General features: G+C 45.4%; 1 protein-coding gene and 1 pseudogene across 4 annotated transcripts in view; one reads left to right on the forward strand and one right to left on the reverse strand.

Moving 5' to 3' along the window:
* The window catches only part of POR (cytochrome p450 oxidoreductase), a 57,551-nt gene extending 31,727 nt beyond the window's left edge, over positions 1–25,824 (reverse strand). The window contains exons 1-3 of one of the 4 annotated variants that reach the window (XM_081557788.1): positions 25,770–25,824; positions 23,832–23,934; positions 15,797–16,414 (exon numbers count right to left, since the gene is read on the reverse strand). Coding sequence is in view for 1 of the 4 variants with exons in the window: in XM_081557784.1 (XP_081413910.1) it covers positions 23,832–23,934; positions 25,770–25,797 (131 nt within the window). In the remaining 3 variants the exon portion in view is untranslated. Of the gene's footprint in view, positions 1–15,796; positions 16,415–20,193; positions 20,353–23,831; positions 23,935–25,769 lie in introns of those variants that run through there. The other 3 variants (XM_081557784.1, XM_081557785.1, XM_081557786.1) reach the window with 3 other exon arrangements.
* Positions 11,998–16,673, forward strand: LOC145532154 (large ribosomal subunit protein uL6 pseudogene; annotated as a pseudogene).
* Positions 25,825–26,065: the final 241 nt, after the last annotated feature.

Consider the following 26,065-nt stretch of genomic DNA (forward strand, 5'->3'; position numbering starts at 1 on the left):
ACTCATCTCACATGCTAGTAAAGTAATGCTCAAAATTCTCCAAGCCAGGCTTCAGCAATACGTGAACTGTGAACTTCCAGATGCTGAAGCTGGTTTTAGAAAAGGCAGAGGAACCAGAGATCAAATTGCCAATATCCGCTGGATCATTGAAAAAGCAAGAGAGTTCCAGAAAAACATCTATTTCTGCTTTATTGACTATGCCAAAGCCTTTGACTGTGTGGATCACAATAAACTGTGGAAAATTCTGAAAGATATGGGAATACCAGACCATCTGACCTGTCTCTTGAGAAACCTGTATGCAGGTCAGGATAGCAACAGTTAGAACTGGACATGGAACAACAGACTGGTTCCAAATAGGAAAAGGAGTACGTCAAGGCTGTATATTGTCACCCTACTTATTTTGGGTATTATAACACTCTAAATCTATTTAAGTCCTCTCTTTGTCAGGCCTCCTCTGTCACCACGCTGGTGGGGGATGGAGGGTGCCAACCCATTTCTGCCACTCTAGGCATATTCCAGTGGTTTCAAACCACAGACGGGCCACACATAGGGGAAAACGGAGCTCTGAGGAAGAAGAAGGGAAGATGGTCCAAACAGTCAAAGATGGGTCGCCCAGGGACCAACCTCTGGGCTGGGACATGAAAAATGATCAGGGTGCACCAGTCTGCTAAAGGAGGGAAAAGTTCCAGCTGGAGGAAGCATGTGCTTCCTGATAATTGAGCAGTAGTTACTCATTTGTAACCACTAATACAAATGATAAAAGAGCAGTAGTTACAGAATCTAGTGTGACTCAAGAGTGGTAGGACAAGATGCATTTGTACGCGTGAGTATAAGGGTGGTGAGTAAGAGGCTGGCCTTTAAAAAGAGATTTAAGACCAGTGTGTGAAGGAGTGTTCTACGTGCCTAAGACCTTTGAGCTCTGGGTGGCAGTGATGACAGGGTGAGGGTATGGCACAGTTAGAACCAGGTGGCAGGGTGGTAACCCCAAACAGTTGTTGCACCCACAGGATCACTGCAGACATGGAGCCATAACCAAAGCATCCTAGACTAGAGCTCATGCAGGCCCATGTTCCCCGCAGATGCCCAAATGCCCCAGCTGATGACTTTTCCCCCGATTAACAGGGCTTATGGGTGGGATGTGGAGAAACGTGACGGGCACTGTGTCTGATGCAAGGATGTGAAAGAGGAAGGCAGCCAGGGAAGCTGGATCTGTGAAAGCATGACTTGGCAAGAAGCCGGCAGAAGAGCAAGCTAGCATCACTCAGCGTAAACGGAGCTGACGAAGCCCCTTGGCCGCTGACCTCCGGAACCGCAGCCGGTCGTGGACAGCCGTGTGCGCTCGTCTCTTCTCTCAGCCTCTCTGGGGCCTCAGCCACCAGGCCTGAACCCAAAGCAGTGTGAACCCACAGATCCCCTAAGCCCTTGGCGATGAACTCTGGGGCATTCTGAGGGTGTCACTTAGTTGACACTACCAAAAGTTAGCAAGGGCAATTTATGGGTACAAGAGACTTCACACGAGTGCTGTGAGATAATAGAAAAAATATATATACATACATACCGTGGCCTCTGCCCCCTGTTCCTGGCACAGAGTTTCTATCCTCAAACTCTTGGAATTTCCTAAAGTGATAAGAGCACCAGGAACATCTTCTGTTCGAATGCAACTGTGAGTGGGCTCCTGCATGGGGGCTGTTTACCAGGAAGACCAAGCCATGAATTTTTGCTGTTGTTATTTAGTTGCTCAGTCATGTCCGACTCTTTGCGACCCTATGGACTGTAGCCCACCAGGCTCCTCTGTCCACGGGATTCTCCAGGCAAGGATACTGGAGTGGGTTGCCATTTCCTTCTCCAGGGGATAAGCTTGGAATTTTCAGCCCCTGCCCCCAATGCCTTCTGCAGAGAGGGGAGAGGGGCTGGAAACGGACTGAATAACTGAGTGTCCCTACAGGAGGAGGCCCCCCTCAAATCCCAGAAGCACGGAGCTCAGGGAGCTTCCAGGTTGGTGAGCACAGCCACGTGCTGGGAGGGTGACCCTAACTCTACAGGGACAGAAACTCCGGGGCTCAGGATCCTCCCAGACTCACCCTATGTGTCTCTTTGTCCGCCTGCTCATCTGTATCCTTCATCAGATCCTTTACTATACTGGTAAATGTGTTGTCCCGAGTTCTGTGAGTGGCTCCAGCAAACTAATCAAACCTGAGAAGGGGCCCACATGGGAGCCACACGCACAGCCCGTCAGCCAGAGGCACAGACGACAACCTGGACTTGGGACCAACATCTGCAGTGGGGCGAGCGGGGAGCAGTCTTGAGGGACTGGGCCCTTACCCTATAGGATCTGACTCTACCTCCAGGTAGACAGTAGCAACACGAGTGAAACTGCGGGGCACCCGCTTGCTGTGCTTGGTGGGGGAAGCCCCCACACATCTGGCATGAGATGTGAAGGAGAGACCCAGGAGGAAGGGCTGGACTTCTCTAAGCCAAGTTCATATGGCTCACCCCGTCAAATACAGATCGGCACTTGTCATCTACCCCTACAAGGATTAAATCAGGGGCTACTGCAGCTGCTGACCTTCAACACCCCCTGAAAGGAGCTCAGGATGGAGAGCAGAAATGAGGCATCTATGCTTGGGGGAAAAACTGGCAGGACAGGTCTTCAGATAGATATTTTCAGGAGCTGATTTTATGAGCCCAATTCTTATATCTCCTCATACCTAGAAAAGCACTAAAATCCTTCATGGTGATGACTGCTCCTCGTGGCTAGCAGAAAGCTTCACGAGATGAGCAGAAACCTTCCGGAAAAATCTGTGTCTAATTGCATGTATTTCCCCTTTACCAAAATCACATGCATACTGTGCTTCCCCCTGTGTCTCTGGAGCAGTTTCTCAGAGCTGAGGTGCTGTCTCCCAGGCTGCAGTCCTCATTTTGCCCCAAATAAACTTATCTCACAGTTCTCATGTGCATTTTTAAGTCGACATCCTTCTGACCACCCCTTTGCCTTCACTGACTGTGAATACAAATACGGAAAAGAGAAGCACAGAGCTGCAGGACTTGTCCTGGTTTACTCAAGGTCTGGGCAGACCTGTTCTGAGGTCGGCTTCTGCCTCTAGTGCCTGATCAGGAATAAGGGGTGTTGGTGTGATGAGAACTCCCAAAGGGCAATCAGACCCCCCCCCCCCAGCAGGGAATGCTAACATTCACTGGCAATGTTCACACAGCAAGCCTGCAAAACAGATGCTATGCCTCCCTTTCCGAGAAAAGGGAACGGGGTGGTCCAGAGCCTACGGGGCGTTCCCAGAGGAATCTGCACTCAGGGTCCATTGACAGGGTTACAAATGGGCTCCACACGGAGCGTCAAAGACAAACCAGAACACAGTCAGAAAAGGGGACCCCGGGATGGCGTAGTCCCCAAAACATGACACACGAGAAGCTGGAAAGGAACCAGAGAGGTTTACCCTAAAGAGAAGATTGAGAGGCAGCTGATCCCTGCTTTGGGTGGTCAGGAAACAGAGGTGGTGGTGGCCCTGGACTGCAGAAGTGGTAACGGAGGGATGGAGGTTCCTACACTCTCCAGGAAGAACTTTCTGACAAAGATGCGCAGAAAGAAAATGAACCGTGGTGAGGCATGCCCCACTCCCATCAGTGGACATGGGTCAACACAAGGCTAGGTAATCTGCGCTTAATGACAGACTGCCTGCCACATCAGGGGCCCAGGACACAGACCCACCAAGTTCATGATCATAAAACTGAACCAGCTGACTGGTGACAATACCAGGAGGAAATCCCTAGTCTCTGACCTGAGTTAACACTTCAACACGGATTCCTGACCTTCTTTCCCTTCTTTCAAAGGCTTTGAAACACACACACACACACACACACACACACACACACACGCTTCTAGTTCACACTAAAGAAGAGCTATGGAAAGCGAAAGCAGACAGTGACGCAGCGACACAGGATCCGCCGCGCAGCCTAAGGACTCAGGCAACCGGAAGAGAGACCGGGAGGCACAGGGCAGACTCTGGAAAAGGCAGGAAGGGGGAGGAAGTACTAACTGTCTGTATTAATCAAGATCACCGGTCCCAAGATCAGTCCGTGCTTCCCACCGAGCTGGGCTTTCCGCTGTGAAGAGGGGGTCGACGAGCCTCTCAGCTCCCTGAAGTCACACAGCTGGTGAGGGGTGCAGCTTGAATTAAAACATGTGTCTGGGGACTTCCCTGGTGGTCCAGTGGTTAAGACTCTGTGCTCCCAATGCTGGAAGGCATGGGTTCAATCCCTGGTCAGAGAACTGGACCCCGCATGCCGCAACTAAGACCCAGCACAGCCAAAATAAATAAATAAATATTTTCGTAAGTAAATAAAATATGTGTCTGTTACTAAGGTCCATTCTGATTCCCTCCCCGAATAATAATAGGAAAAAATATTTTTAAACAAAAAGTTTTCTCTTAAAAAAAATAAATCCTTAAATTCTCAACTACACTAGAATTTTTAGAACTCATGATACAGACATTGTTCTCAAACAGATCAACCTCAGGCAGAATGCCCAGGAGGAAAAGAAGATACATATCACCAATATAGGGAATGAAAAAGAGGACATGAGCCGATTCTTTAGACATCAAAAGGGTAACATGGGAAATTATGAACAACTTTGTCAACATTTGATAACTTAGATGAAATGGACAAATTCCTTAGACATGAACTGTCAGAGCTCACTCCAGAAAAATAGGTAAGCTGAAGTGTTCTCTAAAAGAATTCAAATTACTAGTTAAAATCATCACCAAAAGTGAACTCCAGAAGCAGACAGCTTCAGTGATGAATTATATCAAACATTTAAGGAAGAAATTAGACCAATTCTGTACAAATTCTTACAGAAAATAGAAGGCTTCCCAACTCTTTTATGCCTGTATTACGCTGATACCCAAACCAGACAGAGATAGTACAAAAAAGAAGACCACAGACAAACATGCCTTATCAACACAGATGCAAAAATCTAAAATATTTGCCAATCGAATACCACAAAATGTAAAAAGGATACTCCATCATGATCAAATGGAGTTTTCTCCAGGAACCAAGGTTAGTTCAACATCCAAACATCAATGTGATTCACTCTATCAATAGGCTTTTTAAAAAAACCTCATGTGATCATCAGTGGATGGAGAAATAGCATCCGACAAAATTCAACATCCATTCATGATGAAAAAAATTTGGTACACTGGGAATAATAGGGAACTTCTTCAACTTGATACAGAGAAAACGACATGTTATTATAATAATATTAATAGTAGTACCCACTTCATTGGTTATTCTGAGGATTAAACAAGTGCCGAAGAATTGATGCTTTTGAACTGTGGTGTTGGAGAAGACTCTTGAGAGTCTTCTGGACAGCAAGAGGATCAAACCAGTCAATCCTAAAGGAAATCAGTCCTGAATAGTCACTGGAAAGACTGATGCTAAAGCAGAAGCTCCAGTACTTTGGCCACCTGATATGAAGAACTGACTCATTGGAAAAGACCCTGATGCTGGTAAAGATTTAAGTCAGGAAGAGAAGGGGATGACGGAGGATGAGATGGTTGGATGGCATCACTGACTTGATGGACATGAGTTTGAGCGAGCTCCGGGAGTTGGTGGACACGGAAGCCTGGCGTGCTCCAATCCATGGGGTCGCAAAGAGTCGGACACGACTGAGCGACTGAACTGAACTGAAACAAGCTGAAATTGTCAGGGATTTAGAACAATGCCTAGCACAGGGTTATGTGCTGTCATAAATGTAGCTGTGACTACTATGAAAAATCTTAATGATAAGACGTAAACAACAAAAGATAAGTACCCATGACCATGATAAAGAATAAACTGCTACTACCCACAGTAACACAGATGAATCTCACAGACGTAACGTTGAATGAGGGAAGCCAAACACAGGAGAGGACCTTATTAATGGATTCCATTTATGGCTGAACTTCAAGAAGAGGCAAGAGCAATCAATTGTGATAGAGGTCAGAGCAGTGGTTACCTTTGGGTTAAGGGTCATGAGTGGAGGAGGAGGCATACCGGGCAATGTCCAGTATCTCATCTGGGGCAGTAGTTCCTGGGAAGTTTGTGTAAAAATTCATCAAGCTGCATATTAAAGACTGTGCACTTTACTGTATGTAAGTTATACTGGAAAAATGAGTACCCACAAAACAGCACATGTACTCTAGGATGTAAAATATTTATGCTTGCATATGCATAAGATACGTGAAAGGAGCGCCAAAATGTTATCTCAGGGGGGAGATTTTTTCCCCACTTTATTTTTTTTTATTTTTATTTTTTTTATCCTTGAGTGCAAATATTATTTTATTGTTATGTTACATATTACTTTATAAATGTTCTAAGTCTTAGGTTGCTCTGTACTCATCTCTTTTACATGTTCATGGCCCTGGACCCTTAGAAAACTCCCAACTTTGATAATAAATACTGTCTTTTCTACAAGCCCAACACAACTTCCTCTGACAACAAAAGTGGATGTGCTTTTCCTTTCTTGTTTGGAAGGCCCTCATCTTAAAGAATTATCCATAAAGTTGCTGCTTGTTTGGTGAGTACCTCCAACACTCACCTCATCTGCAAACAGAAATAACTGGCCCCAGGTCTGATGGCAAGCTTTCGCTACTATGCGTCATCTTAGCACTCTGTTGTACTGATGGCCCTGTCTTCTACAATCCTATAGTCAAAGAGTTTTATAAAGGAGAAAGTATTTCAAATATACTGATTGATATCTAAAGAAACTCAACATACCCTGAAAATGCAATATGCAAGCTATTCAATATCAACAAATTTAAGAATTCAAACTAAGAATAAAGTATAAAAGAATGCAAATATTTGTCAAAGTTTAACATTATAATTCAATTAAACTGAAGAATGTTAGTAAGCTCTGAGTAGGTGGGGTGGTGGTGGTTTAGTCGCTAAGTCGTGTCCGACTCTTGCAACCCCAGGGACTGTAGCCTGCCAGGCTTCTCTGTCCACGGGGTTCTCCAGGCAAGAATACTGGAGTGGGTTGCCATTTCCTTCTCCACCCACTTTATTTTTAATGTATGATTTGCTTCTCTAAAAATAATGGATATGTGCTATTTACCTAACTGGAAAAATATTTTTAAAGCTTTTTTCTTATGGAAAAAAAAAATGCCCAGAACTTTGGGTCTGGTGACTATGTCTCTCACTGAGCCCAGCACTGCCTGTACCAGCCCCCAAACTGGGTGCTTATGTTTTCCATTCCAAGTAATGGGATGCTATACAATAGCTTAAAAAAAAAGTTATGTGGAACTAATGGTATTCTCATTGAAATACTGTCATTATATATACATAACAGAAGGCAGTGACAGTCTCATTATGAAACCATTAGTGAAATAAAAGAAAAATTAGGTAGTTCTCCAGAAAAATGATCTAGGAGGATATATACAATAGTGATTTCCTCTAGGAAACATCTAGCATATGATGGTGGTGGGTGAGTTTCTAAAGGAACCTTTGCTTTGTCTATTCTTTATAAGGAGATGATTGTGTTACTTATGATTCAAGGAGTAAATTGTTAGTAAAGTTATTAGATTCATGGGAGCTGGATTTCTTACTGCTGAAGCGGGGAGGTACAAATATGGGAAGAGAGATCAGGGAATGAATGCTGTGGGGCTGGAATGAAACTAGAGGTATCAGTATACACAATGGTGTCTTCATACATGAAGGTGAACACAGAAATGCCTATGTGTTTGTGTCTATTTCCTAGTTTTGTCTGCTGACAGGAAGTAAAGATATCCTAGGAGCAAAAAGCCATTTAGCCTCCAAATCTTGGCTTCTCAACACCATTCTCCAACCAAAGAAACTAGGGCTCCTTGGGGAGATGGCTGACTCAGGAATAAGGGCAAGGAATAAGGAAAAGCAGTAGATGAACCTGGATCACTTTGCTGTGCTAGAGTAAGGAAGGACTTGAAGAACAACAGGGGCATGTCTAAACAAGGCAGGAGTTCACCTGAAGGGGTTCCCATGGGGCAATCTGGGACAACTTGAGCATCAAAATAAATACCGTCAGCAACAGATTAGAACCCACTGGATAAAAGAATAATGCAAGAGTCAATACTGAAATAAAAAAATAAATGAATAAACACATGAGTGAGAAGGGAAAGTTCTTCCTTAGAGTAGAAATGCCAGCTAATAAATGCAGGAGGAGTAAAGAAAAAGATAGAATATCACCAACTGGCAACCATCAGACTAATAACTGTTTCAGACAAGAACCATGAGTGCTAAAACTTGTGGGTAAGTGTCTGATGATAAACTTAAAGATTATATACGAAAAAAGAGAATTTTATGGTGGAGACCCTGGCTGACACCACCCTAATTAAGAGATCAAAGTTCAATACTGGGACAAAGTGAAAGCACCTGACACAGTGCTTTAAGGACAAAAGGCCATTTCTGTGACATTCCATCCAAAACATATCTGAATCATATCAGGAGGAAACAGACAAATCCACACAGAGGGACATTCTATAAAGAGATGGCCTGACTTTTTGAAAACTGTCAAGGTCACAAAAGATAAAGAAAGACTGAGGAACTGCTTCAGATCAAAGGAAAGTAAAGTGTGGGTGGTTATAGTTCAGTGCAATCTTGAACCAAGAAAAAAAAAATTTTTTTTTTTGCTATGAAAGACATTAGTGGTAAGTTTGAAAAAAATTCTATGATTAGACAATCAACACAGAATATCAGTGTTAATTTCCTGATATTATTAAACAATGGCTATGTAACAAAATGCTCTTGAATTTTAAAAAGAAACACTAAAGTACTTAGGGGTACGTCATATGTCCATATGTACAACTTATTCTCAAAAAGATCAAGGAAAAACATGACAGTGAGAGAGACAAGTGTTGGTGTGAATGTAGCAAAGAGAATTCTTGTGCAGTGTTAGTAGTAATGTAACTTGCTGTAGCCACTATGGAAAACACTATGAAGGTGCCTCAGAAAATTAGAAATAGAACCATCATATGATCCAGCAATTCCACTTCTGGGTATTTCCCCAAAGAAAATAAAAACACTAATTTTAAAAAACACAGTGCACCCCTAAGCATTCTTTGCTGCTGCTGCTGCTGCTAAGTCACTTCAGTCGTGTCCGACTCTGTGCGACCCCATAGACGGCAGCCCATCAGGCTCCGTTGTCCCTGGGATTCTCCAGGCAAGAATACTGGAGTGGGTTGCCATTTCCTTCTCCAGTGCATGAAAGGGAAAAGTGAAAGTGAAGTTGCTCAGTCGTGTCCGACTCTTAGCGACCCCATGGACTGTAGCCTACCCGGCTCCTCCATCCATGGGATTTTCCAGGCAAGAGTACTGGAGTGGGGTGCCATTGCCTTCTCCGAAGCATTCTTTACAATAGCCAATATATGCAAGCAACCTAAGTGACCATCCATAGATGAATGGATAAAGATATGGTATATGTATAAAATGGAAATTTACTCAGCCATAAGAATGAATGAAATCTTTCCATTTGTGACAACACAGATGGATCTAGAGGGTATTATACCAAGTGAAATAAGTCAGACAGAGAAACAAATACCAGACAGGATGTGGAGGGGGCCAGGGCGGGTAGTGATATATAAAATAGTTCAGGGAAATAAACAAACTTCCAGGTACAAAATAAATGAGTCACAGGGATGAACCGCACAGTATGGGGAATAGAGCCAATAATACTGTAACGTCTTTGCACAGTGACAGACGGTTACCAGACTGATCACGGGATAGTTTTGTAATGTACAGAAATACTGAATCACTGTGTTGTGCACCTGGAACTAACACAGAGATGTAGTGAATTACACTTCAGCTTTAAAAGAGAAAGAGAGGGATTTCGCTGGCTGTCCAGTGATTGAGACTCTGTACTTCCACCGCAGGGGGTTTGGGTTAGATCCTTGGTCAGTGAACTAAGATCCTGCCTGCCTCACGGGGCAGGCAACAAGTAAAATATTAATAAAAGGGAGAGAGAAACACAAAATAATTAAGTAAAATGTTAATATTTGGGGAATCTGTATAAAGAATACTCAAAAATTCTTTGCACTATTTGTGTGACTTCTCTGTCAATCTGAAACTATTTCAAAATAAAAGTAAGTTAAAATAAATACAAGCTTATTGAAGAAAATGTATTAAATTAAAAAACATAAAGAAAACACAACCTAAATGCCTATTTGTTTCTGTCCCACCCATTTTTTTACATGTGTACTATAAAATATATTTATTTTTAACATTATTGGTTTTATACTACAAATAATTTTGTCCTGCTTTTTTCATTTATTAAATTGTGAACATTATAAAAATCTCCAATGTTCTTCCAGCCTATGACTACACAGCAGCTTACTGGATATCTTCACTATTACAAATACCACCACAATAAACATGATGACTGATACCTTTTCAAGATAAAACTTTGTGCACCTCTGATTATTTGCTTAAAATAGGGTTTCCAAATATATCTTAGAAACATTTCTGAATTAAAGGGAATAAAGATTTTTAAGACCCTTGACTCACTTTCAAATTATTTTCCACAAAGCAGTTTCTTTTCAGCATTTCTCTGCAGCTTTGCATGCTAACCTGGGGAAGAGAGAGTCACTCACTCCACAAAACACTGCATCCCCATCAGCGTGGGAAGGAAACAGGGTAAAAGAAACCAAAAACAAAAAACCCTATGGATAAGAATCCATAAGGACTCCAGGGAGGCCAAGAAGGGCAAGTCTGATACCCAAGAAGGGCAGTCTTTCAACCATTCTTGATGGGCTCGCCTTATTTCCAACATGAAAACCTTAACTTTCATAGGGACCCACAGAAAGTGGGTGTGCACACAGGCCCCGGAAGCTCCTGCAAGGAGACAGGAGACAAGTGCGTGGCAGAGGGCAGACCCAGAGGAGAGCTTGGAAGGTTTGAAATGACTCAAAGAGGTGCCACAACAGCTCCTCTGGGCTTTAAGAACACACAGGTAGGACTCGGAACCCCTGCCAAACCCTGGTGGTCCTGTGCACTTTTCTACCATCAGCACACAAGGTCAGTGAGGTCTCTGTCAACCTCCATTGGTCGGAATGGAAAGACGATGGCACGTCTATCCAAGCTCACCTGTCCGCTCTGGTGTGACGGCCTGTCCTTGTTCCAAACCATCTTACCAGGAAGATAAAACAAAGTAAACAGAAACCTACGTACCTTTATTTATTCCTTCACAATGTTAGGAACTGTGGGTAGGTTTTTGTTAATATTTATAGTACTATGTCAAATTTCCAAATGCCCCCATTCTAGTATTCTCTAGAGAAAGTGAGTAACTACTTTTTCATCATTTGGTGACTCCTGAATTCCTACACTTCAGTCACATCAAAGGAAACCGAGACTACTTTCCAAAAGGAATATCTGAATTGCAACTAAAAATTGTGACTTTTCTAGCTAGGAGTGGTTTCACAGAGAGGGGGCTATAACACAGAGGGGAGTAAAATAGCCCCATCTTTTCTTTGATTTCTCTCTAGTCCACTGCTTTATAAAACAGAAAAACTGGGGCAGAGGGACACAGTGAAAAGGGTCTGGGGCTTGGCAGGAGTTTAGTGAACCAAACCTGCAGACTGGTTTTACCACTGCCAGCATGAATCACTTCTCATCTTAGTCAACCAGGTGGTTTACTAATCCTTGTTTGGCTTTTACATAACTGATGCCTGTGGCAACACTCTGCAAAGAATCACAGAAGTACTGATGGTGATGTTGATTTGAAGACAACTGTCCAGAGTGAAACTGTCCTAAGGAGAAACCGCTCCATTCATTTCAAGAGTGGGTCCTCCATGCGCACATACCCAGCACCATACTAACTAAACAGAAGACAAACTAGGTCAGGAGATGTCCTTCTTTCTATGGCAAAAGATGAGACACAAAGTTACTTCCCTGCCAGAACGAACAGTGCAGGTTCTGGCCAGTGCAGTTCACTGTTGGGCAGAGGCTGGCTTAGGATGGCTTCCTCATGGGAGAGGGTGCAAAATGGCAGCGGTGGAGGAATTGGGGAGGGGGTGAGTGAAGAGGAACCAGAAGGGCCTGCAGGTAAAATGGGGTCACAGGTCTAAATAAAATGAGTTCGAAATTGCTCTGCCAATTATTGTTCTATGACTGTGGACCAAACTTGACTTCCCTCAGCTGCTTGCCCATCTAAAACGGAGAATCACCATCATTAATAAATCCAAAAGGGCTGCTGGGAGGATAATATGGGTAAAACTGCAGAGAACACACGCACGGTAGGCGCTCAAACAACGTCGGTGGATCACTTCTTCAGGGCAGAAGCAGATGAAAAATAAACTGCGTCGGGAAGTCCCTGGTGGTTCAGTGCTTAGGACTCCACATGCTCTCACTCCCAAGGCCCGGGTTCAATCCCTGGCGGGAAACTAAGATCCCACAAGAGGAGTGGCACAGGGTGGGGCACGGGGCATCCTCTCTGCTGCATCTACTCTGGGGAGGAAGCCCATTCTCAGCAATCAGACCATCAAGATTCCAGAAAAGGCTGACATCACTCTCTCTGAAGGGATGCACAATGATTGTGAAGGGCCCCTGGGCCACCCTGCGGAGGGTCTTCAATCACTTTAATGTAGAACTCGGCCTCTTCGGAAAGGAAGAGAGGCTCCGGGGTGACGAACGGTGGGGAGACAGAAGGACCTGGCTATCACTGGCATTATCTGTAATCACACACAGAACAAGATCGAGGGTGTCGCACTGGGCTTCCCTTACAAGGTCAGGTCTCTGTACGCTCATTCCCCCATCCATGCGATCACTCAGGAGACTTGCTCTCTTGTCAAAATCTGAAATTTCTTGGGCAAAAGATAACTCCACAGGGTTTGGATGTGGCCAGACATTGCCTGTTTCGTTATCTCAAGCCCAGGGAGATGAGATACTTCTTGAAGGAGGTGGCAGTGGAGGTGTGTCAAATTCAGCTGCTTCGATTCAGCGAGCCCCAACAGTTAAAAAGCAAGGATATCAGACACATTTTTGGATGGCATCTATCATTTCTGGAAGAGGAATGGTTCAGCAGACTGATGAATAACATCTAAGCTATTTGGCTACAGAAACAGAGAGTCCATGTCTCAGCTTGGGGCTGTTATTATGAATACAACAAGCATTTATTTCTCATAGTTTTGCAGGGTGGGAAGATCCTGGCATCAGAGCATGAGCAGACTCCGTGTCTGGTGAGAGCCCACTGTGTGTTTTGTAGACAGCTGCTTTCTTATATTCTCTCCTGGCAGAGAGCAGAGAGGAAGCAGTTTATCACTTTCAGGGTTAGGATTTCAACATGTGAATTTTATGGGGACACAAACATTCAGTCCATAACAGACCGATTTCTCTGTTTTTTTGTTTTTGTTTTTCCTTTGGTTGCTTGTGATTTGGTGTCATATCTAAGGAAGCATTGCAAAATCCAAGATCATGAAGATTAACCCCTGCTTTCTTCTAAGATCTTCACAGTTTGGCTTTGATGTTAAGATCTTTGCTCCATCTTGAGTTGATTTCTGTATATGGTGTGAGGCAAGGGTTCAGCTTTTTTCTTTCACATGTGGATATCTGGTTGTCCCAGCACTATTTTTTCCCTATTGCATGGCCCTGACACCTTTGTCAAAAAAAAAAAAAATCAATTAATCATACGCAAATGTGTTAAGTTCTGGAGGCTCAATTCCATTCCATTGACCTATCCATTATCTATCCTTATAACAGGACCACACTGTCTTAATTATTGCAGCTGTGAAATAAGTTTTACAATTAGTATATATGAGTCTTCCAAGTGTGATCTTTTTCAAGATTGTTTTGGCTCTTTGGGGTTCCTTGAAATTCTATAGTAATTTCAGAATCAGCTTTTCCATTTCTGCATAAAAAGCCATTGGGATTTTGATAGAGACTGCACTGAACCTGTATATTGCTTGGGGTGGAGTGAGGATAATGCCACTTGAATATTAAGTCTTCCAATCCATGAAGAGGAACATCTTTCCATTTAAGTCTTCTTCATTTCTTTCATTTCCTTTCAGCAATGTTTTGCAGTTTTTAGTGCAAAAGTCTGGCATCTCCTTGTTTAAATTCATTCCTAAGTATTTTGTTCTTTTTGATGCTACTATAAATGAAATTATTTTCTTAATTTTCTCTTTGGATTGCTTGCTGCTAATGGATTTTTAACCATAGGGCAAATAAACATTCCACGAGTCCAGATATAAAAATGAGAGAGAAAGAACAAGCCTTCCTCACAGTAGAATTCCAACTAATAAACATATTAGAAGGAAAGAGGAAGAGACAGGACTACCATCAGACAAACACCACAGTAAGAACTACTGCAGGTTAAGATCCACCAGTGGATGTGTTAAAATCAGTGGGCAGAAAGTTCCGAGGTAGGGTAGGGTGGGGAGGACAGGATTTACATAGTCTCAAAGTTATCTCCTCTAAGATACCTAAAAAACTGCAAACGGAAAAAATAAAAACTTCACAGTGGAAAACTGCCACAGACACTAACCTATTCAAGAGGTCAAGGTAGGCATCAACAGTAATGGACCCCTGAGACACAAATGCATAACCTCACACCAGTCACAAGAAAGCACTGGTCAAACCCAGACTGAGGGGCATTCTATAATACAATGAACTGGCCCTCTCCTAAAGCATCAAGGTTACAAAAGGAGAATTGTTAGGGACTGGAGGAGACTCCAGACACCTGACAACTCGGGGCATTGTGGGATCCTGGGTGAGACCCTGGAGTAGAGAGAAGATGAGTGGAAAAACTAGTGAAATTCTCATGAGGGGTGGAGCTTCATTCAGGGACTGGCAACCAACGGTCGTCAGGCCACACCCAACTTGCTGACTACTTTTGAAGACAAAGTTTTACTGGAACACGGTCATGCTCATTCATTTACAGATGATCTATGGCTGCTTTCTTGTTAAAGCAACAGACTTGGGTAGCTGGGACAGAGACCTGCTGGCCCATGAAGGCTCAAGTGTTCACTATCTGATCCTTTATAGAAAAAGGTTGTCGATCCCTGGTTTACAGTTCATGATACCGTGCTGATCTTAATTGCCTGTTCTTGCTAATTTTATTACAATTTTGTACGATGCTAACATCAGGGGAAGCTGGGTGAGGAATATAAGAAAACTCACAACTATTTTTGCAATTTTCTGTAAGTCAAAAATTGGTTAAAAAGTTTTTTAAAAAAATCCAATAGCATCCTTACTGTGAGGTCTTCCTATCAGCTCCCCAAAACACACCTGCTACATTGCTGCCTGTTTCTGCTTCTCTGCCTTCCCCGCCGAGCATGTTCTTCCTTTTCTTTCTGTAGCCATCAAAGCTGTCCCTTCACAAGTGCCACTTCCTACATAAAACCTTGGCTCCTGGTTTCATAGCCACACTCAGCTCTGGCACATGGCAGCCTCTGCCTCAGGTTATAGTTATCTCCCTATCTGCTTCTCTCACCGAATTACGAGCTCCTGAAGCTCACATTATGTCTTACTCATCATCTTTGGACTTCTCCAGCCAGTGCTGAGAATCTGACAACCAGGATTCCTCATAATCGCTGAGCAGCAAGTGTTAATACCTTGATCCTCAAAGAGCCAGCACTGAGCACCGCAGGGACAGGAAGGCTGCAGGGTCCTCATCAGCACCTCGGGTGCTGCCTGCCTGCTCAGCAGGCAGAAGGCAGGCCTCGAGACAGCACCCACCCAAAGGGCACTGTGGGCTAAGCATCACACCAGGCACTTCACACAAGCTCTTTGGCGCTTATGATTAGCCTGTTTAGGTAAATATTTCACCCATTTCACAGACACAAACCTGAAGACCTAAGGAACCAGCAAATTACTGAAGGTCCAACAGCCAGCAACTCCAAGAGGGAGATTTAAGGGCCGTGTGAGATCCTGTCGGTGCTCCAGCGACAGGCTACCCACAGTTGGGCAAGGGGGCAGCCCAACCCTGGTTCACCATCCTCCCAGGTGGTTCCCAGGCTGGCTGGTCACCCCAGGTTTGGCCAGCAGTAGATGGTGCCTTTTGGTTCAAAGACCGACTCTCTGCCGGGGCAGTGAGGACCAGGCAGCCACACAAGGCCACTCTGGGCAGCAGCTCCGCACTCAGCGATGGAGGCACTGACGGAGGATGGCGTTCAGAGATGTGGCCGTGCACTTTCCGGAGGCCACCTTTGTTCATGAGGTCAGGCTCGGCCCTCAGATGGCACTGTTTTGATCCCCAGCTTTGTCTGTATTTTGCCTTGACATTAAGCCACTGCCGCCCATTAAAGGCCTGTTGTCAATCAAGTTGTATGAGCACAACTGAAGGTCATTTCCATGATCTTTGCCGGCCAGTCACATCACGCTTTCAGGTGGCAGGGTTTGGGCAGATTATCCAAAGTTCACGACAGAACAGCATGAACAAGTCGAGAACAATCAGTCCTCAATCCTGTGGGGATAAAGGACTATGTTGTGGTGTCTGTAAAAGCGTCCATGATTATTATACCACCTGCACTGAACCATGAGCTGCTGAGCTGTGGACTTCCTGACCGTGTTCTCTCAGGAGGAGGAAGAAAAATGCCGGCCTGACGTTAAGCCACGCTGACACCCGGAGCAGGCATGCTCAGTCCCTTAACACGCCCCCGGAGGCTGAGTTTACTGCTCCCACTGACAGACATGGCGGAGAACTCAGCTACGGCCAGTGGTGATCATGGAAACACTCCACTGTGTAGGCTGTGGCTTCCAGTTAGAAAAGACCCGCCTCACACAGCCCGCCTGCGGGAGGGGCCCCGGGGACACAGGCCACAGCACGGGGGCACAGTGTCCTCCTCCCAGCCCCAGTCCAAGCTCCAGGTGATGTAATGCGTTAAGTTTACAGGATGTCCAGAGGCAGCCAGGTGTCTCTGACTCCTGGCCTCCTTAAGGGGACTTGGTGGGTGGGTAAAGCAGCTTTTTCTTGGGACACCACTGTCTCAACATCTGACTTGCAGGGCTGCTGTGATGGGGAGAAGACGGGGAGGAAGGATCGACCCCAGACCTTAAGCGTTTCCGGTCAGAGGTGCCATGCTGCCCTCACAGGGCACTGCTGTCGTGGTAGCTGAGGTTAACTTCCGGGGGGCTACGGGGTGTGGGGGGTGGGACAGAAACACATGCTGAGCAGTGACTGTGTCTGCCGCACGTGTGCATGACTCGCTCAAGGTGATGTGGACTCGGCAGCAGAACTAGTGGGAGACTAGCTGCTCAAGGACTCGAGACCAATAAGCTGCATTTTATACACATAGTACATATAAAATCCAGTTTATTGATCTGACTTTTTTTAAAGCAAATAGTATTAATATTTTCTTTCTAAAATTTTATGTATTTATTTGTGGCTGGGCTGGGTCTTCATTGCTGTGGGTGGGCTTTCTCTAGTCACGGCGAGTGGGGGCTACTCTTGAGTTGCGGTGCACAGGCTTCTCATCACGGTGGCTTCCCCTGTTGAGGAGCACCGGCTCTAGGTGTGCGGGCTCCAGCAGCTGAAGCAAGGGGGCTCAGGAGTTGCAGCACACAGGCTGAGATGCTCTGAGGCATGTGGAAGCTTCCTGGACCAGGGATTGAACCCACGTTCCCTGCACTGGCAGGCAGATTCTTATCCACTGTGCCACCATGGAAGTCCTGATATAAAAATCGAGATATAATTCACACACTCCCAAATTCACCATTTTAAAGTGTATGATTCAGTGGTTTTCAGTATGTTCACCCGCTGTGCAAGCAGCACCACTAACGACCTCCAGGACGTTTTCATCACCCCCTTCCCCCCACAAAGGAAAGCTGTACCCATCAGCAGGCACTCCCACCTCCTGATGCATCTTCCCCTCTTTGTTCCAGACATCAGGAAACTCAGGACAAGGCCAAACAGCCTCCAGCAGCCGTACGCTGGCCTTATCCCTAGGTCTCATCATTTTCTATTTACCTCATATACTTTTTTTTTTCCTAAATAAATACTAACCGTAACAACAGTTACCAGGTTATGAAGCACATACACTGGGACTTTCCACGATTTATCTTCCTCCTCACAGCAATGCTCTGAGGTATAGGAGCTATAACTAGCACGGTGATCAGAGTACCTTGTCCAAAGTCAAGGAAATGATAAGCATTAGAACCACGATTTAAACCTAGACCAACTGGCATCAGAGCCATGTGATTATCCACTTGCATGCCCTTCACCACCTTTTCAGGACAAGGCAAAGCTTAAAATGCTATTAATATTATGGAGGGGCAGTACACAAGTTCTTTCCCTTCTTCAATTAAAAAACAATTACTGAATCAACTACCAAAGGCAGGAGGAACTTGAAACATTTAAAATGTCACAACTAGATGGAAAACTAAAATTGTACCAAAAATTCATATTGTGTCTTAGAATAATCTTTAAAAAATACAGATCAGACCCAATACTGGCATCTCAGTCAATATGCAGCAGAAAGTTTGGCAAGACAGTCGGGAGAGAGAAACCATAGGCACTCATCCTCCATTCACCTCACTAGTGTTTCTGAGGGCCTCCTGCATGCCTGGCACTGCGCCATGTGCTGGCTGACCTATGTGGAAATGGTGGGGCTTTCTCTGTCCCCGACAAATCACATTCTATTCCAACCACATTGCCATTAGGGAGAGGGAGAATGAGACTCCTTTGATTATAAGATACTTCCAAATTCGGGCTTCCCAGGTGGTTCAAGATGTTAAAAGAATATGGGCTTCCCAGGTAGGTAAAGAATCTATCTGTAACGCAGGAGATGTGAGTTCAATCCCTGGGTCGGGAAGATACCCTGGAGAAGGAAATGGCAACCCACTCCAGTATTCTTGCCTGGAGAATCCCATGGATGGAGGAGCCTGGTGGGCTACAGTCCATGGGGTCGCAGAGAGTCAGACTTGACTAAAGCGACTGAACACTTCCGTATTCTTGGTGGAAGCAGATGAAGAAGAAGGAAAAATAAACAGAAAACATTAAAACAGTGAGACTGTATTCTTGAGCAAAGGAAGGGTGATAACGAGCAACGGTACCATGGACAGATCATGAGAAGTGATGGGGAGGAGTGGGAGGGAGAATTATGGACATGGAGAGGCCAATTCGAGGGCAGGCGAGGCAGGAAATGACAGGGGCCACAGAAAGACCACAGCAGTGGAAGGGGATTCAAAGACTAAAAACTGTCGGGACTGAGTGCTGGTGGCAACCCAGAGAGAATATGAGGGGAAAGTGGAAATGTCCTCTGTCCTTAGAGCTTCAGGGACCAGGGGATGGTGAGGTCACTAGCAGGGGCAGAGACCTCACTGGTGAGGGTTTCAGGTGGGACAGGCTTGCCCATCTCTGCTGTCATGCTCAATGATCTTTTTGAGTTTGCAAATCACATTATATAAGTGACTGTGTCCAATGTGTCCAGGTAACGCTGTGTGGTTTCATAATCACAAAGGTTCTGCAACCCTAACTGAAACCAACAAATGCCCTTCTTCACAAGACCACAAATTCCTAGTGGGACACTTTCCCGTGCCTGGAATGCATACCTCCCTAAACCCCACCCCTGAAAGAAGGCGAGCACAATTGGCTGATCCACTGTCCTGTTTTTAAGAACCGCCACCCCTGTTTACAGTGTTGAAAGCCCGCCTCAAGCAAACTACAGATAGAGAGTCAGCACATGGGGTTCAGAGGTGAGCTCAAGTTCATGTGTTCCTACCCAGCGCTCAAACCTTTGTACAGACCCAGCCTACCTGGCTCGAGGACATGGTGTATGCTGTGAGGATCAAAGTTTCTTGAGGTCAAGGTGCTCTTAAGGCGCTCTTACCTAACCAAGGTGCTCCAAGGTAATATAAAAGGCTAAGCTCAGGCAAAAAGAATGGGGTCCAGGGCCACAGGAGAAGGCATTAGAGATAAGAACTTTGGGAGATGTTTTTAAAAAATGACTAAACATCATTCATGACTTTCACTTAGAAGCAAATTACATAACCCCACATCAGAGTACCCTTACAGAGTCTGTCTTCCTCTCTGATTATAACCAGGGGACAAAAGTCTTGTTTTTTCCATTCTATTCTCCTACCACAGGTCACCTCCGAAAGAATCCAGTTCTCTGAGAAACAGTCTATAATGGGGGCACCACAGTTTCGCCCATCATTTTGTTCTAGTTTAGCCTTGAAATTAGATTAATTTCTGGGAAGCACGTGTACAATTCTCTCAGCTCTGTACAGATCAGAATGCCTTACCCTCTAGCAGTCCGATGAAAGGATAATTCTTAGATGTTCACCCCCACCGGAGCCCCTCTTTATAAGTGAAATAAATAAGCCCCCCATGTCAGTGGCTTTCTCCACAAGCCACCCAGGAAAAGGACCAGGTCCCCCAGCTGCTTTGTTCACAACAGCTCTGAGCATGTTGCCATGCCAACCAGCATCAGGCATAACAGAGGCTGATGAATTTGGCTCCAAAGGACCCAACCAACAGCAGCACCAGCCCTCAAAGAGCCATGGTTTGCACAATGGCACTCCTCTGCCACCATTACACACATACACACCCCTGTGGGTGCACAGCTATTGTAAACACCTCACTTGGGGAGGGGGAGGGGGGAGAAAAAACACTTTTGAGGTTATAGAGCTCTAAAATGATATGATACAGATTTAGGCAGAGTCAGCTTTGTAAATGATGGACTCACCTGGAGGGAAGTAAGAAGGTCCGGAAACCCAAGACAAGAATACACTGTTCTGTGCTAGCCACATCCCTGACCTGTTTAAAAGCCTTCCTATCACATAGCGTGATTCACAAGACCCCTTCAGGTAAGCCCCAATCACTTCTAAGCCCCAGGCAACCTACACCTTTACATGCCCCACAGCTGGTGTGCCCTGGTGGGCTCAGGGAATTTCTACCTAACCTCCAAGATCCAACTCAGATGCCCCCTCTTCTGCTGAGCCTTGTAGGACCACCCCACATAAAGAGAGCTTGTCCCAGGGACTTCCCTGGTGGTCCAGCGGTTGAGAGTCTGCCTTCGAACATGGGTTCGATCCCCGGTTGGGGAATTAAGATCCACACACTGATGGGCAACTAGAGAAAGTCCATGTGCTGCAACGAAGACCCAGGGCAGCCAAAAAAAAAAAAAAGAAATTCTCTGAAAGACAGCTCTTCCTGAGTACTCTCCAGGGCACAGTGGGCTCAACCCCAAGAGGAAATGCCTCACACACCTTAAATCCAGAAGGAGCTCGACACATTCTGCCATCGTTGTTTACTTCTGTTTGGTCCCCTCCCTATCAGTGTTTGCCACGGCTGAACCAGACCCTACGCACAGAAGTTTAGACCCTTTGTCAGGGCTGAACCAGATCCTACACACAGAAGTTTAGACCCTAGAGGTCAAATATGTGTCTTTCAAGTGTCCCTCCTCAGGGATGGAAACGTACCCAAGAACATAGAGAATTCACTGCCAAAAATAAACACCTCTTGGGCTGTTCCAGGCAGCAGTGGGGCAGGGACTCTTTCCTCCACTTTATGGATGAAGAAAGTAAGGCCAGGTGTGGGCCTGTATAAGCTTGTGCCTATTAAATATAAGCTGAAACGCTCTCTCTGACCCAGGAGCTTTTCTCCACCTGCTTCTGAGCCTACATTTCTATCACCTGCCAGATAACTGTACAAGAAAACAAGTTTTGTCCTATAGTTCATATAATGATCAGGATGATGGTGATGATAATGATGACGATGATGATAATAAAACTGGCTTCATCCATCTCTGTATGAGACACTCTCGTGTTTCTTACACTATAATGAGATACGTGGTGAGACATAAGAGATGCACACCCTTGCACACTGCAGTAACAGGATCGAGGTAGAACAATCATATTACTCAGTAATACCATGTATTAGGAGATTTCCTTCCACTTCCCCCACAAAAAAAATGTCCTCTATAGTCAGAAAATGAGATAACAGTGCACAAACAGAGGAGGGAGGGCTCTGAAGGCAAACGGCCCTGTGTGAGGCCTTAGTTTTATACCCTCATGGACTTGAGCAAGTGATTTCATCTCTGAGACAGCCTTCCCAGGGGTGAAGTGGGCGTGGAAACACCTGGCTTTGGGGTCATCAGAAGAACTTGAAAGAAAGAGAAAAACATATATACCTAATACAAACTTAGCGCAAAGTGTCTCACACCTACTTTTCCTGAAATAAAAGCATTGCTGCTGTTAGTGGCTAGCAACTGGCCTTAGAATTAGGAATTAAAAAGTGACATATCTCTGTTGGTGGGAATGTAAGATTAAGATTTTTGGAGGGAAGTTTCGCAATATCTACTGACATTTAAAGTCATACCTTTTTTTTTTTTTTTTACAAACACACATACTCCTTTGTACTATTTTTTCCATATGGAAAACAACTCAGTGTAAGGCTATGAAGAATGTGCTCTGTCTATATTGCACATTTCTGTAATTGTCTTTTTTCTTTTTTGGCTGTGCCACTCAGCTTGCAGGATCTTAGTTCTCTGACCAAGGATCGTTAACCCATGTCCGAGTGAAACTGAGGAGTCCTAACCACTGGGCTAGCAGGGAATTTCCTGTAATAATAGTCTTTTCATAACAAGCACCGAATATTTTTGTAAACAGAAAAAATACTTTTAGAAAATCAAGTCATTTCTCCACTTTTTTTCTGATTTTAATTTTCAAATGAAACTGACATATAATTAAAAGTTAAGTCTGAAATTACATCATCATTTGACAAGCCATGTGTCAGATCCACATGAGGACTTGTCTATTTTCTTCACTGCTCTACCCTCGACACCTCAAATAGCACCTGTATATTGTAGGTAGTCACGCTCTGTTAAATGAATACTTTTAAAAGCTCATAAATATTCTAGCTCTTCCACTTCTAAGAATTCATTATATAAAAATATTTGTCCAATTGCCAAGAGATAAAGAACAAGGCTAATCCCTGTAGCAGAATTCACAATAGTAGAAGGCCGCAAACAACAAATTTTTTTCAATAATATTGGTTACTGGGCTACTGTCATTTTCGAAAGGAATGAGATTTTAAAACAGAAATGAGGTAGCTATTTACATCGTGTTATAGAAAGACATCGGAGAAGGCAAAGGCAACCCACTCCAGTACTCTTGCCTGGAAAATCCCATGGACGGAGGAGCCTGGTAGGCTGCAGCCCATGGGGTCGCGAAGAATCGGACATGACTGAGCGACTTTACTTTCACTTTTCACTTTCATGAATTGGAGAAGGAAATGGTAACCCACTCCAGTGTTCTTGCCTGGAGAATCCCAGGGACAGTGGAGCCTGGTGGGCTGCCGTCTATGGGGTCGCACAGAGTCGGACACGACTGAAGCGACTTAGCAGCAGCAGCATAGAAAGACATCATGTTAAGTAATAAAAAGTAAGACTCACAACAGCATAACTAGTTTCATCTTAATTCTCTGTCTTAAATTTCAATAGTAAAAAATTCCTGCTGTTTTAAGTAAAAGAACAAAATCTAGGTAATGTCTTTTTATATATAAGGAAAAATATCTGGAGAATATATATTACATGACTAGCAGTAACTTTTTTGTCTCAGTGTAAGGCTATGAAGAATGTTCACTGTTATATCACTATCACATTGAGTATTTCTATAATAGTATTTTTAAAAATAATGAGCACTTAGCATTTCTGTAAACAGAATAAAATATATTTTTTATAAAAACCATCATTTCTCTATTTCACTTTTATTCTGATGTTAATTGTTAAATGAATCTGACACATAAGTTAAATCCCATAGCACTAAACTGAGGCCCCTAGGCCTGGGGTAGTTTGGTGAAAGGCATACAGTGCTCGTGCCTGAGTTGGGACTCAGGTTCCCTGATATTCCCGGCCCCCACCACCCCATCCAGGGCTCACCCCCTTCCAAAGTGTGAAGAAGCAGAAATGTTGCAATGGCAGTTGGGCTCTCTGGAACCATGAAAAGTTCTGCAATTAAAGAAGCCTTCCAAAAGGAGAGAAACTAAAAAAAAACAAAAGAGATTGCTTAAGAGCTACATTTTTTATGAACTTGAAAAGTTTGTGAGTAAATGTGCTGAATTTGCCAAGCAGTTCTGATTTTCAAATGGTCTCTCTCCTAAGTACACATGAACTTTATTTAACTCAGATTCTGATTTTCAAAGAGTTAAGGGATCAATTCAGAGTGACCAGCAGGTCCTAAAATTTCAGGCTTGTCCAGAAACAAACATCTGAAACATCTCATGAATTGTTTACAAACTCATATCACCACTCAGGAGTTTCACCTGCCTCACTCAGGCTGGCTTCTGTCAAGGCTGCTGTTTCCAGGTGCTGAAGTACATCCCTGGGGTTCCTTTCACCTCAGACCTACCTGTAACATTTTCAAGTGCTAGACATGAAGGATTTGGAATAGTTACCATCACTGTGAAGCTGTCAACACTACAACCCAACTGGAAGCCAATATTCCATTCTCTGAAATGCAGACCTATTTTTTTAGACATGATTAAACTAGGTATTATTAAAATCATGAGAGGCTCAAGAACTGACCACTCCTCAAAAAGAAAATGAAAATTCCTTCGAGGGACACAAAGAAAAGAAAGTGATCTCTTCTGGGTTCACTGCTTTACTAACTTAAGAGTTTTGGACTTTTTCTTGATCAAGACAACCCCATAACCACTCAAAAGGGATTTGTGTAGATAGAACTTGTGAGTGGTTAATGAATCAATGTCTTCTCCCCAAACAGGCCGGCCTGTGAATTACAGTATCACACAGTGAGGATACTGGATCACAGAGGTTAGTTAAATGCTCACTTAGGTGGAATGTCACAGTCCTCAAAGTCACCCTCCAAGACCCTCTCTTTTGAATTTCAACCTGGTGGGGGGGCCTAACAGAGACTGTAAAAAATTGTGGTCCTGCCAAGATGCCAAGGTGTCAGGCCCAGGACTACCCATTCCAGCCCCATCTCCCTTGGTCTTAGCGCTATTCTCCGCTCCCGCCAAGCTCAGAGGGAAGGCTGTAGTTCGCTGGTCTTAAGAGAGGAGGTAGCCACGTTCTTTGAAGTGGCCCGGAACTTCTCAGTATGGTCACCGGCTCACACAATGGCAACTCTCGTGGAGAAATGAAAAAGCAAAAAAGTCGAGGTCAAGTGCCCCCGCCGCCCAGGAGACCTCGCCCTTTTACCCGATTGCTCCCAAGAGCGAAGAAGGTCACGGCTGCCCAGCAGAGCCCGGCAAACCCCTTCCCGTGAGGAGCACTGTCTCTCGGGGATGCCGCCGGCACCGAGAACGTTTCCCAGGAGAGGCCGGCCTTGCAGGCTCCCCTGAGCCCTAGCCTGAGCCCACCTGATGCTGCGCGGTCAGGCTAGGGTCCCACCCACACTCGAGCGCGTCCTACGTGACTGAACGCAAGAACTGGCCGCCTCTGAGGCCCACTGTACAGACGGAGAAACTGAGGTTCGGAGAGGAAAAGTGGTTTAGCCCGAGAGTGAAGGCGTGGGGGGGCTGGAGCCCGAGTTTTCTCACGCCGAGACCCAATCTTCCGTCGAAGGGGCCCATAGTGCGCCCTCGGCCGTGGAAACGACGACCCTCAAGCCTCTGCAAGAGGTCAGCTTGGGGGTGAGGTGGGGGGAAGGGCCACCCCCAGGAAGGACCGAGATGGGGGCCGCGCTTTCCGCGGGAGCGGCGGGCGAAACAGGCAGCCGACCCGGCCCGAGAGCCCGCCCCCGCGCCGGGAGCCCCGGCGGCTGAGGCAACCAGAAGGCGTCGGGCCCTGGAGCCTCGGTACCCGGAGCCCTGGAGCCCGGACCCCACCAATCCCGGACCAGCGAACGCACGCACTCACCACAGGCGGCCGGCTGCACTCGAGACATCAGAGCAGGACGCAGGCCCACACCACTGAGGCGCTACCACCGCCCGCGCCGGTCGCGGGGGTGAGGGCGTGGCCGGCGACGGAGCCGCTCCGCCCCAACCCGGCCATACGCTCGCTTCGGGGGGCCAGGCCTCCCCCCTGCGAATCCGCGCTCTTGGTACGGCCCCGGCGGCCACGCCCCCTTAGCGTCCCAGCTTCGCCTAGAGGCCTTGGGAGCCCCGCGCCCTGTTCCAGGCCGGGCTGCTGTGCCCGGGCAGGTGGCGCCTGCG

Source organism: Giraffa tippelskirchi, chromosome 13 (genome assembly GCF_054371585.1).
Source record: "Giraffa tippelskirchi isolate mGirTip1 chromosome 13, T2T-mGirTip1v1.2.pri, whole genome shotgun sequence".
Taxonomy (NCBI): domain Eukaryota; kingdom Metazoa; phylum Chordata; class Mammalia; order Artiodactyla; family Giraffidae; genus Giraffa; species Giraffa tippelskirchi.